At 45.7% G+C, this 14144-nt stretch overlaps 1 protein-coding gene across 7 annotated transcripts in view; it reads right to left on the reverse strand.

Moving 5' to 3' along the window:
- Nucleotides 1-438: 438 nt before the first annotated feature.
- LOC110516409 (BAH and coiled-coil domain-containing protein 1) overlaps nucleotides 439-14144 on the reverse strand; it is a 203266-nt gene continuing 189560 nt past the window's right edge. For all 7 annotated transcript variants that reach the window (XM_036939199.1, XM_036939203.1, XM_036939201.1 and 4 more), the window contains 4 exons: nucleotides 13588-13722; nucleotides 12123-13396; nucleotides 3931-4167; nucleotides 439-1851 (listed from right to left, as the gene is read on the reverse strand). In XM_036939199.1, coding sequence (XP_036795094.1) covers nucleotides 1636-1851; nucleotides 3931-4167; nucleotides 12123-13396; nucleotides 13588-13722 — 1862 coding nt within the window. In that variant the 3' untranslated portion in view covers nucleotides 439-1635. The remainder of the gene's footprint in view (nucleotides 1852-3930; nucleotides 4168-12122; nucleotides 13397-13587; nucleotides 13723-14144) is intronic.

Raw genomic sequence — 14144 nt, forward strand, 5'->3', positions numbered from 1 at the left:
GAACGCAGTCCGCGTGGATCTGCTATGTAGCGAGGAACAACTGAAAAGTACATAAATAAAGATGGTTATAAAACAAAATAACACATGTGGAAAGTAACACATTTAAGGACACATTTACACTTCAACAGGATGGCTCCTCTCTCTGAGTGAGACCTCTCCTGTCATATCCTTCTCTCATTTCTGTGCTCTCTCTCTCTCTCTCTGAGTGAGACCTCTCCTGTCATATCCTTCTCTCATTTCTGTGCTCTCTCTCTCTCTCTCTGTCTCTCTGTCTGTCTGTCTGTCTGTCTGTCTGTCTGTCTGTCTGTCTGTCTGTCTGTCTGTCTGTCTGTCTGTCTGTCTGTCTGTCTGCCTGCCTGCCTGCCTGTCTGCCTGTCTGTCTGTCTGTCTGTCTGCCTGCCTGTCTGTCTGTCTGTCTGTCTGTCTGTCTGTCTGTCTGTCTGTCTGTCTGCCTGCCTGCCTGCGTGCCTGCCTGCCTGCCTGCCTGTCTGTCTGTCTGTCTGTCTGTCTGCCTGCCTGCCTGCGTGCCTGCCTGTCTGTCTGTCTGTCTGTCTGTCTCAGCAGGTCATGTGTAGTGCAACACTTTTACATCTTAAGCTCATCGTCCAAAAGAAAAACACAAAGAGCCATATTCACCCCTCATAGAAAAATAAATCAATAAAAAAACATGGAAAGATACCTTTCATATATACTTGTATATAAAATAGTTGTTATATACATATAGACAACAACAACAAAAAGAACAGATAACTGACCTGTACAGTATACACCTGATCCATAAGAGAGACAAGAGGTACTGAAGTGTATGGCTTGACTGGAAAAATCATTCCAAATATTTACATCTTTATCATGGATATCTGATACATATTTTATCATCCCTGGAATCATGAAGACGAACTATGGAGAGTACATCCCATACCTCACTCACTCACTCACTCACTCACTCACGCACTCAGCTGAAATGAGGCAACCACAGGCCTGGCCCGGAGCGACCTAATGGTGCCTTGAGCTGTCCAATCCAAACCTATGTTGAGCTCTAATTTGGTGACCTATGATGGGTGAGTGGTGTAAAGATGAGGAGTGAAACAGTCCCTCAAACATGCCATCCTCAGTCTAAACTAAAGAGATGTTAAGTTGGACCAATGGAAAATCAGTCGGGTGTCATTGACCTTCTGGATTGTGGTTGTTCAGGACCCAGATCCTTGTCTTCAGTTACCCAGTGAGGATGGGAGCAGAATGGGGTTCACTGCTGTGAATGGCTACCCCCTCCCCTTCTTCTAACTACACCCCAGTCTAGCAGCCATGTGTGGTGAGATATCCAGTGTAGACAGGGGACAGCCCTGCCTTGGCCCTGACGTCCACCACTAGTCAGCACTGACTAAGGCCAGGGGTCCTTCACTTCCTCCAGGACTGACCCATCTGGGAACCCTCCTACGGACTGAGTCAGGCCAGGGGTCCTTCAGGCAAAGCCACAGGCAACTTGACCTTCATTTCCTCCAGGACTGACCCATCTGGGAACCCTCCTACGGACTGAGTCTGACCAGGGGTCCTTCAGGCAAAGCTGCGGGGACCTTCACCTTCATTTCCCATCAGATGGGTGGTTCAGTAGTATCCTTAGGACAAGATGTCCTCAGCTCAGCAGACGATGGCCACCCCCTCAGCAGTGAGCAGTTGACCGCTGGTGGGGTCATAGGTGCCTGCCAGATAGTACAGGCCTTGGGTGGGCACGCTGCTGCTGGGTTTCTGGCCGCGGGCCATATGCTCATACTCCTCGCGGCTCACCACCTGGCACTTGTGGGAGATTGTCTGGACGTCATTCTCGTCCTCGTGGCACGACTGATACAGAGCGTGCTGAGAGAGAGAGAGAGAGAGAGAGAGAGAGAGAGAGAGAGAGAGAGAGAGAGAGAGAGAGAGCAAATGTCAGTATTTTCAATCGACTTCAACTCTGAACACATAATATGCTGAGATACCAAAAGACTATGAAAGCTTGCTATCCCCTATAATGTTACACTATGGTCGCGTTTCAAACAGATTAACAACCTGTGCACTATGATTGGTATGATAACAGATTAACAACCTGTGCACTACGATTGGTATGATAACAGATTAACAACCTGTGCACTATGATTGGTATGATAACAGATTTACAACCTGTGCACTATGATTGGTATGATAACAGATTAACAACCTGTGCACTATGATTGGTATGATAACAGATTAACAACCTGTGCACTATGATTGGTATGATAACAGATTAACAACCTGTGCACTATGATTGGTATGATAACAGATTAACAACCTGTGCACTATGATTGGTATGATAACAGATTAACAACCTGTGCACTACGATTGGTATGATAACAGATTTACAACCTGTGCACTATGATTGGTATGATAACAGATTAACAACCTGTGCACTATGATTGGTATGATAACAGATTAACAACCTGTGCACTACGATTGGTATGATAACAGATTTACAACCTGTGCACTATGATTGGTATGATAACAGATTTACAACCTGTGCACTATGATTGGTATGATAACAGATTAACAACCTGTGCACTATGATTGGTATGATAACAGATTAACAACCTGTGCACTACGATTGGTATGATAACAGATTTACAACCTGTGCACTATGATTGGTATGATAACAGATTTACAACCTGTGCACTATGATTGGTATGATAGTAGATTAACAACCTGTGCACTATGATTGGTATGATAACAGATTTACAACCTGTGCACTACGATTGGTATGATAACAGATTTACAACCTGTGCACTATGATTGGTATGATAACAGATTAACAACCTGTGCACTATGATTGGTATGATAACAGATTAACAACCTGTGCACTATGATTGGTATGATAACAGATTAACAACCTGTGCACTACGATTGGTATGATAACAGATTTACAACCTGTGCACTATGATTGGTATGATAACAGATTAACAACCTGTGCACTATGATTGGTATGATAACAGATTAACAACCTGTGCACTACGATTGGTATGATAACAGATTTACAACCTGTGCACTATGATTGGTATGATAACAGATTTACAACCTGTGCACTATGATTGGTATGATAACAGATTAACAACCTGTGCACTATGATTGGTATGATAACAGATTAACAACCTGTGCACTACGATTGGTATGATAACAGATTTACAACCTGTGCACTATGATTGGTATGATAACAGATTTACAACCTGTGCACTATGATTGGTATGATAGTAGATTAACAACCTGTGCACTATGATTGGTATGATAACAGATTTACAACCTGTGCACTACGATTGGTATGATAACAGATTTACAACCTGTGCACTATGATTGGTATGATAACAGATTAACAACCTGTGCACTATGATTGGTATGATAACAGATTTACAACCTGTGCACTATGATTGGTATGATAACAGATTAACAACCTGTGCACTACGATTGGTATGATAACAGATTTACAACCTGTGCACTATGATTGGTATGATAACAGATTAACAACCTGTGCACTATGATTGGTATGATAACAGATTTACAACCTGTGCACTATGATTGGTATGATAACAGATTAACAACCTGTGCACTACGATTGGTATGATAACAGATTTACAACCTGTGCACTATGATTGGTATGATAACAGATTAACAACCTGTGCACTATGATTGGTATGATAACAGATTTACAACCTGTGCACTATGATTGGTATGATAACAGATTTACAACCTGTGCACTATGATTGGTATGATAACAGATTTTTTATTGCTTGTGCAACATCAAGACACATTCCCAACTAAAATTCCCCAAATTTCCAGGTTTTCCAGAAATCCCAGTTGAAGGATGCCCAGTTCCTAAAAGCAGGATTTTGCAACCCAAATGGCAACGGAACGGTCTGAACCTGAATGTGGATGTACCTTGCTGTCGCGGTGCCTCTTGCCCAACTTGGTCTCCTCTGGGTGGTAGAACCACTTGACCTTCACCACCATGTTGGAGCTCCAGGATTCCCAGAAGTTCTCGATGCGGCCCACGTAGGGGAGGTGGGGCCGGCCGGCAGAGAGGAACATGGCACAGTCGCCCACTCGCACCATGTCCCTTCCCCGTACGATGGCCTTGTAGAACAGCTTCCTGGACTTCCCCTTCAGCCCCCGCCTCTGTGGAGACACAGGAACACTCAGAACACACAGTCATGTCTAGGAACTAGGGAGTGGGATTCAATACAACTCAGATAAACGTCCTGTTCAATACGATAAACTTTTTAAATACATTTCCCTGATGTTTTGCGGAGATCACGTTTGCTGTAAACTATGTGGCTGTAAACTATGTGGCTGTAAACTATGTGGCTGTAAACTATGTGGCTGTAAACTATGTGGCTGTAAACTATGTGGCTGTCAGCTCAAGGAGAAATCCCCTTTAGAAGTCACCCTCAGTGCACAGGTTGATTATTGTGTTGGATTGAATACCAGTCTAGGCGTGCTTAAAGTCACCTTAAGTAGTTTGTATCTCTGGTCAATAGTGTGGCTCTAAAGGTCATGTACCTCTGCTATGGAGGATTGTGTGAGTTAGGGTCTCATGTACCTATTGTACGGAGGATTGTGAGAGGGTTAGGGTCTCATGTACCTATTGTACGGAGGATTGTGAGAGGGTTAGGGTCTCATGTAACTATTGTATGGAGGATTGTGAGAGGGTTAGGGTCTCATGTACCTCTGCTATGGAGGATTGTGAGAGTTAGGGTCTCATGTACCTATTGTATGGAGGATTGTGAGAGTTAGGGTCTCATGTAACTATTGTATGGAGGATTGTGAGAGAGTTAGGGACTCATGTACCTCTGCTATGGAGGATTGTGAGAGAGTTAGGGACTCATGTAACTAAGATATGGAGGATTGTGAGAGGGTTAGGGTCTCATGTAACTATTGTATGGAGGATTGTGAGAGAGTTAGGGACTCATGTACCTCTGCTATGGAGGATTGTGAGAGAGTTAGGGACTCATGTAACTAAGATATGGAGGATTGTGAGAGGGTTAGGGTCTCATGTAACTAAGATATGGAGGATTGTGAGAGGGTTAGGGTCTCATGTAACTATTGTATGGAGGATTGTGAGAGGGTTAGGGTCTCATGTACCTATTGTATGGAGGATTGTGAGAGTTAGGGACTCATGTACCTATTGTATGGAGGATTGTGAGAGTTAGGGTCTCATGTAACTATTGTATGGAGGATTGTGAGAGGGTTAGGGTCTCATGTACCTATTGTATGGAGGATTGTGAGAGGGTTAGGGTCTCATGTACCTATTGTATGGAGGATTGTGAGAGGGTTAGGGTCTCATGTACCTATTGTATGGAGGATTGTGAGAGTTAGGGTCTCATGTACCTATTGTATGGAGGATTGTGAGAGGGTTAGGGTCTCATGTACCTCTGCTATGGAGGATTGTGAGAGGGTTAGGGTCTCATGTACCTATTGTATGGAGGATTGTGAGAGGGTTAGGGTCTCATGTACCTATTGTACGGAGGATTGTGAGAGGGTTAGGGTCTCATGTACCTATTGTATGGAGGATTGTGAGAGGGTTAGGGTCTCATGTACCTATTGTATGGAGGATTGTGAGAGTTAGGGTCTCATGTAACTATTGTATGGAGGATTGTGATAGGGTTAGGGTCTCATGTACCTATTGTACGGAGGATTGTGAGAGGGTTAGGGTCTCATGTAACTATTGTATGAAGGATTGTGAGAGGGTTAGGGTCTCATGTACCTCTGCTATGGAGGATTGTGAGAGGGTTAGGGTCTCATGTAACTATTGTATGGAGGATTGTGAGAGGGTTAGGGTCTCATGTACCTATTGTATGGAGGATTGTGAGAGGGTTAGGGTCTCATGTAACTATTGTATGGAGGATTGTGAGAGGGTTAGGGTCTCATGTACCTATTGTATGGAGGATTGTGAGAGTTAGGGACTCATGTACCTATTGTATGGAGGATTGTGAGAGAGTTAGGGTCTCATGTAACTATTGTATGGAGGATTGTGAGAGGGTTAGGGTCTCATGTACCTATTGTATGGAGGATTGTGAGAGGGTTAGGGTCTCATGTACCTATTGTATGGAGGATTGTGAGAGGGTTAGGGTCTCATGTACCTATTGTATGGAGGATTGTGAGAGTTAGGGTCTCATGTACCTATTGTATGGAGGATTGTGAGAGGGTTAGGGTCTCATGTACCTCTGCTATGGAGGATTGTGAGAGGGTTAGGGTCTCATGTACCTATTGTATGGAGGATTGTGAGAGGGTTAGGGTCTCATGTACCTATTGTACGGAGGATTGTGAGAGGGTTAGGGTCTCATGTACCTATTGTATGGAGGATTGTGAGAGGGTTAGGGTCTCATGTACCTATTGTATGGAGGATTGTGAGAGTTAGGGTCTCATGTAACTATTGTATGGAGGATTGTGATAGGGTTAGGGTCTCATGTACCTATTGTACGGAGGATTGTGAGAGGGTTAGGGTCTCATGTAACTATTGTATGAAGGATTGTGAGAGGGTTAGGGTCTCATGTACCTCTGCTATGGAGGATTGTGAGAGGGTTAGGGTCTCATGTAACTATTGTATGGAGGATTGTGAGAGGGTTAGGGTCTCATGTACCTATTGTATGGAGGATTGTGAGAGGGTTAGGGTCTCATGTAACTATTGTATGGAGGATTGTGAGAGGGTTAGGGTCTCATGTAACTATTGTATGGAGGATTGTGAGGGTTAGGGTCTCATGTAACTATTGTATGGAGGATTGTGAGAGGGTTAGGGTCTCATGTACCTCTGCTATGGAGGATTGTGAGAGGGTTAGGGTCTCATGTAACTATTGTATGGAGGATTGTGAGAGGGTTAGGGTCTCATGTACCTCTGCTATGGAGGATTGTGAGAGGGTTAGGGTCTCATGTACCTCTGCTATGGAGGATTGTGAGAGGGTTAGGGTCTCATGTACCTATTGTATGGAGGATTGTGAGAGAGTTAGGGACTCATGTACCTCTGCTATGGAGGATTGTGAGAGGGTTAGGGTCTCATGTACCTATTGTACGGAGGATTGTGAGGGTTAGGGTCTCATGTAACTATTGTATGGAGGATTGTGAGAGGGTTATGGTCTCATGTACCTCTGCTATGGAGGATTGTGAGAGGGTTAGGGTCTCATGTACCTATTGTATGGAGGATTGTGAGAGAGTTAGGGACTCATGTACCTTTGCTATGGAGGATTGTGAGAGGGTTAGGGTCTCATGTACCTATTGTACGGAGGATTGTGAGAGGGTTAGGGTCTCATGTACCTATTGTACGGAGGATTGTGAGAGGGTTAGGGTCTCATGTACCTATTGTACGGAGGATTGTGAGAGGGTTAGGGACTCATGTACCTCTGCTATGGAGGATTGTGTGAGTTAGGGACTCATGTACCTATTGTATGAAGGATTGTGAGAGTTAGGGTCTCATGTAACTATTGTATGGAGGATTGTGAGAGGGTTAGGGTCTCATGTAACTATTGTATGGAGGATTGTGAGAGGATTAGGGTCTCATGTAACTATTGTATGGAGGATTGTGAGAGGGTTAGGGTCTCATGTACCTATTGTACGGAGGATTGTGAGAGGGTTAGGGTCTCATGTAACTATTGTATGGAGGATTGTGAGAGAGTTAGGGTCTCATGTACCTATTGTATGGAGGATTGTGAGAGGGTTAGGGTCTCATGTACCTATTGTATGGAGGATTGAGAGAGGGTTAGGGTCTCATGTAACTATTGTATGGAGGATTGTGAGAGGGTTAGGGTCTCATGTACCTATTGTACGGAGGATTGTTAGAGGGTTAGGGTCTCATGTACCTATTGTACGGAGGATTGTGAGAGGGTTAGGGTCTCATGTACCTCTGCTATGGAGGATTGTGTGAGTTAGGGACTCATGTACCTATTGTATGGAGGATTGTGAGAGGGTTAGGGTCTCATGTAACTATTGTATGGAGGATTGTGAGAGGGTTAGGGTCTCATGTACCTCTGCTATGGAGGATTGTGTGAGTTAGGGACTCATGTACCTATTGTATGAAGGATTGTGAGAGGGTTAGGGTCTCATGTAACTATTGTATGGAGGATTGTGAGAGGATTAGGGTCTCATGTAACTATTGTATGGAGGATTGTGAGAGGGTTAGGGTCTCATGTACCTATTGTACGGAGGATTGTGAGAGCGTTAGGGTCTCATGTACCTATTGTATGGAGGATTGTGAGAGGGTTAGGGTCTCATGTACCTATTGTATGGAGGATTGTGAGAGGGTTAGGGTCTCATGTAACTATTGTATGGAGGATTGTGATAGGGTTAGGGTCTCATGTACCTATTGTACGGAGGATTGTGAGAGGGTTAGGGTCTCATGTACCTATTGTACAGAGGATTGTGAGAGGGTTAGGGTCTCATGTACCTATTGTATGGAGGATTGTGAGAGGGTTAGGGTCTCATGTACCTATTGTATGGAGGATTGTGAGAGGGTTAGGGTCTCATGTAACTATTGTATGGAGGATTGTGAGAGAGTTAGGGTCTCATGTACCTATTGTACGGAGGATTGTGAGAGGGTTAGGGTCTCATGTACCTATTGTATGGAGGATTGTGAGAGGGTTAGGGTCTCATGTACCTATTGTATGGAGGATTGTACGAGTTAGGGTCTCATGTACCTATTGTATGGAGGATTGTGAGAGGGTTAGGGTCTCATGTAACTATTGTATGGAGGATTGTGAGAGGGTTAGGGTCTCATGTACCTATTGTACGGAGGATTGTGAGAGCGTTAGGGTCTCATGTACCTATTGTATGGAGGATTGTGAGAGGGTTAGGGTCTCATGTACCTATTGTATGGAGGATTGTGAGAGGGTTAGGGTCTCATGTAACTATTGTATGGAGGATTGTGATAGGGTTAGGGTCTCATGTACCTATTGTACGGAGGATTGTGAGAGGGTTAGGGTCTCATGTACCTATTGTACAGAGGATTGTGAGAGGGTTAGGGTCTCATGTACCTATTGTATGGAGGATTGTGAGAGGGTTAGGGTCTCATGTACCTATTGTATGGAGGATTGTGAGAGGGTTAGGGTCTCATGTAACTATTGTATGGAGGATTGTGAGAGAGTTAGGGTCTCATGTACCTATTGTACGGAGGATTGTGAGAGGGTTAGGGTCTCATGTACCTATTGTATGGAGGATTGTGAGAGGGTTAGGGTCTCATGTACCTATTGTATGGAGGATTGTACGAGTTAGGGTCTCATGTACCTATTGTATGGAGGATTGTGAGAGGGTTAGGGTCTCATGTAACTATTGTATGGAGGATTGTGAGAGGGTTAGGGTCTCATGTACCTATTGTATGGAGGATTGTGAGAAGATTAGGGTCTCATGTAACTATTGTATGGAGGATTGTGAGAGGGTTAGGGTCTCATGTAACTATTGTATGGAGGATTGTGAGAGGGTTAGGGTCTCATGTAACTATTGTATGGAGGATTGTGCGAGTTAGGGTCTCATGTACCTATTGTATGGAGGATTGTGAGAGTTAGGGTCTCATGTAACTATTGTATGGAGGATTGTGAGAGTTAGGGTCTCATGTAACTATTGTATGGAGGATTGTGAGAGTTAGGGTCTCATGTAACTATTGTATGGAGGATTGTGAGAGTTAGGGTCTCATGTAACTATTGTATGGAGGATTGTGAGAGTTAGGGTCTCATGTACCTCTGCTATGGAGGATTATGAGAGTTAGGGTCTCATGTAACTATTGTATGGAGGATTGTGAGAGGGTTAGGGTCTCATGTAACTATTGTATGAAGGACTGTGAGAGGGTTAGAGTCTCATGTACCTATTGTATGGAGAATTGTGAGGGTTAGGGTCTCATGTACCTATTGTATGAAGGATTGTGAGAGGGTTAGGGTCTCATGTACCTATTGTATGGAGAATTGTGAGAGGGTTAGGGTCTCATGTAACTATTGTATGGAGGATTGTGATAGGGTTAGGGTCTCATGCACCTATTGTACGGAGGATTGTGAGAGGGTTAGGGTCTCATGTACCTATTGTACGGAGGATTGTGAGAGGGTTAGGGTCTCATGTACCTATTGTATGGAGGATTGTGAGAGGGTTAGGGTCTCATGTACCTATTGTATGGAGGATTGTGAGAGGGTTAGGGTCTCATGTAACTATTGTATGGAGGATTGTGAGAGAGTTAGGGTCTCATGTACCTATTGTACGGAGGATTGTGAGAGGGTTAGGGTCTCATGTACCTATTGTATGGAGGATTGTGAGAGAGTTAGGGTCTCATGTACCTATTGTATGGAGGATTGTGAGAGGGTTAGGGTCTCATGTACCTATTGTATGGAGGATTGTGAGAGGGTTAGGGTCTCATGTAACTATTGTATGAAGGATTGTGAGAGGGTTAGAGTCTCATGTACCTATTGTATGGAGAATTGTGAGGGTTAGGGTCTCATGTAACTAAGATATGGAGGATTGTGAGAGGGTTAGGGTCTCATGTACCTATTGTATGGAGGATTGTGAGAGGGTTAGGGTCTCATGTAACTATTGTATGGAGGATTGTGATAGGGTTAGGGTCTCATGTACCTATTGTACGGAGGATTGTGAGAGGGTTAGGGTCTCATGTACCTATTGTACGGAGGATTGTGAGAGGGTTAGGGTCTCATGTAACTATTGTATGAAGGATTGTGAGAGGGTTAGAGTCTCATGTACCTATTGTATGGAGAATTGTGAGGGTTAGGGTCTCATGTAACTAAGATATGGAGGATTGTGAGAGGGTTAGGGTCTCATGTACCTATTGTATGGAGGATTGTGAGAGGGTTAGGGTCTCATGTAACTATTGTATGGAGGATTGTGATAGGGTTAGGGTCTCATGTACCTATTGTACGGAGGATTGTGAGAGGGTTAGGGTCTCATGTACCTATTGTACGGAGGATTGTGAGAGGGTTAGGGTCTCATGTACCTATTGTATGGAGGATTGTGAGAGGGTTAGGGTCTCATGTACCTATTGTATGGAGGATTGTGAGAGGGTTAGGGTCTCATGTAACTATTGTATGGAGGATTGTGAGAGAGTTAGGGTCTCATGTACCTATTGTACGGAGGATTGTGAGAGGGTTAGGGTCTCATGTACCTATTGTATGGAGGATTGTGAGAGAGTTAGGGTCTCATGTACCTATTGTACGGAGGATTGTGAGAGGGTTAGGGTCTCATGTACCTATTGTATGGAGGATTGTGAGAGGGTTAGGGTCTCATGTACCTATTGTATGGAGGATTGTACGAGTTAGGGTCTCATGTACCTATTGTATTGAGGATTGTGAGAGGGTTAGGGTCTCATGTAACTATTGTATGGAGGATTGTGAGAGGGTTAGGGTCTCATGTACCTATTGTATGGAGGATTGTGAGAAGATTAGGGTCTCATGTAACTATTGTATGGAGGATTGTGAGAGGGTTAGGGTCTCATGTAACTATTGTATGGAGGATTGTGAGAGGGTTAGGGTCTCATGTAACTATTGTATGGAGGATTGTGCGAGTTAGGGTCTCATGTACCTATTGTATGGAGGATTGTGAGAGTTAGGATCTCATGTAACTATTGTATGGAGGATTGTGAGAGTTAGGGTCTCATGTAACTATTGTATGGAGGATTGTGAGAGTTAGGGTCTCATGTAACTATTGTATGGAGGATTGTGAGAGTTAGGGTCTCATGTAACTATTGTATGGAGGATTGTGAGAGTTAGGGTCTCATGTACCTCTGCTATGGAGGATTGTGAGAGTTAGGGTCTCATGTAACTATTGTATGGAGGATTGTGAGAGGGTTAGGGTCTCATGTAACTATTGTATGAAGGATTGTGAGAGGGTTAGAGTCTCATGTACCTATTGTATGGAGAATTGTGAGGGTTAGGGTCTCATGTAACTAAGATATGGAGGATTGTGAGAGGGTTAGGGTCTCATGTACCTATAGTATGAAGGATTGTGAGAGGGTTAGAGTCTCATGTACCTATTGTATGGAGGATTGTGAGGGTTAGGGTCTCTTGTAACTAAGATATGGAGGATTGTGAGAGGGTTAGGGCAGGAATAGATTGGCATAAACTTAATGACCATAGAAAGATCAACCCGTGTCTCACCTGAGTGGGGTTCCCCGACCACCGCCACATCTGTCTTCCCGGTAGGAACGTGTTCATCTTGGGTCTTGGTCCTGCATCCCCGGGGATAACCCTTTGCCTCTTCACCAGGTCTCTGGGGGGTTTGGAGGGGGACGAGCTGCCACACTCCTTCCTTTTGAGAAGCTTGTTGTTGGCACTGTGGTCATTGGTGGCTCCTCCTCCCTTGGTGTTGGATACGGCCACGGCCTTGGCCACGAAGGACTGTTGGCCCTGGTGGGGTCCGGCTGCAGCCGGGGGCTCAGGGGACTGCAGCAGGCCATGGTGGGAGGACAGGCAGCTCTGTAGCAGCAGTGTGGAGCTCTCCTCATCCTCCGAGCTGTAGGACGAGTCGTTATCCGAGGAGCACAGGCTGGAACTGGACATGGAGCCTGAGCTGGACGAACTTGAGGAACCAGAGGAAGAGGATGAGACGGAGAGGCGTGAGAGAAAGCTTCCCGCCGTCCTCAGTCCTCCAGAGGCTGCTGTGGCCAGCGCAGCCCCCCTTCTCCTCCTCCTCTCCTCCTCTTCCTCCTCCTCTTCGTTGTCCAGGTCCGAGTAGGAGCTGTGGCAGTCCCGATGGCAGCTGAGACCAAGCTCGCCGACACCGTACTCCCCAATAGCCAGGGAGGGAGAAGCCTTCCTCTGTGGAGGAGGGGCACCCTTAAGGAGGAGCTCAGCTCTCGAGGCAGAAACTCCCTTCCTGTTGTCCTTGACCAGCAGGACTGGGTGGGAGTAGGCCTCAGGCCTGGGGAGGCCGCCCACGCCTTTGGCCCCGAACCCAGAGCCACCGCCCAGCAGCAGCAGGGCCTTGCTGTTCTTCGTCTTGGGTGAAGTCACCCCCTCGTGATCCAGTTTAACCAGGAACTCTTGACTGCTCTTCCTGCTGCTCCGCGGCACCTCGCCGGGCCTCCGTCTCTGGACATAGGGCCCAGTCCTGGAACCCAGGGACATGCCGGTGGGCTGGGTGCTACAGAAGGAGGAGTAGCCGTTAGCGATGCTGCTGAAGGAGTCAACCTCGAAGGAGCTGCTGCTGAACAGACCCTTGGTCGGGGCAGAGACAGGGGCCGGGGGCAAGGGGAGCAGGTGTGCCTCCCTCGTCCCCCTCAGGGCCTTCCTGGGAGTCCCGTTGAGCTGGAACAGATTTTCACAGGCCCTCTTCCTGGGGACAGCCACAGCCGGCCAGCTGAGCAGAGGGGCTGCGTTCTTATTGGTGCTGTCTGACAGGTTCTTCTTCTTCCCTGAACCTTTGGGTCTCCCTGCAATTCAAACCAATTGAATGTCTGGTAAGTCACCAATCAGTTCACACTACATATACCTTTACAAGATCAAGAGGTTACAAGAAATGAATGACACACACTTTTTCTGCGTCCCATCAGGCTAAATATACTATCATTTGTTTTTCAAATAGAGTGGATATAAAGCACGTGTGTAGATGATCTCTTCTGACCTGGTCGTCTCCTGACAGGCTCTGTGCTGGCCTGTCTCTCCAAGACTCTCTCACTCAGGGGGGCTTTTTCCAGACTGAAGCTCCTCCCAGCCGCCCGGCCGCTAGACACCAGGTGGGCAGGGGACGACTCCGCACCTACAGAGGGACAGGAAGGGGAGGCGGGGGTTAATACATCTCTAACATACACCTGCATAATCACTGTCATAAGTAATACATATAAGTAAGTAGCCTTGCACAAGCTTTGGCTAGTGTGAGCCGGAATGGCTCATAGGAGCAGGAGCCCATCTCCATCCCCAAATCTATCTCCTTAATGCTCAGTGCCACGCAGAGGCGCATTGGGCCCATTCTTTCGGTCTTTGTTATGCCTTGGCTAGGGATCGAACTACCAACCTTCCAATTACAGGGCAGACACTAACGTCAAGGCCACTGAGTTGGTCAATAAAGTCATAGCAATGTCTAAAATGCAGCAAGATATTGTCCATGATTCATAATGTGACTGGAAGGTCTCTTATAAGGTCTCATAATAATTGTAATGAGAAGGTCAGGTATAGTTGGTA

Source organism: Oncorhynchus mykiss, chromosome 12 (assembly GCF_013265735.2).
Source record: "Oncorhynchus mykiss isolate Arlee chromosome 12, USDA_OmykA_1.1, whole genome shotgun sequence".
Lineage (NCBI taxonomy): Eukaryota > Metazoa > Chordata > Actinopteri > Salmoniformes > Salmonidae > Oncorhynchus > Oncorhynchus mykiss.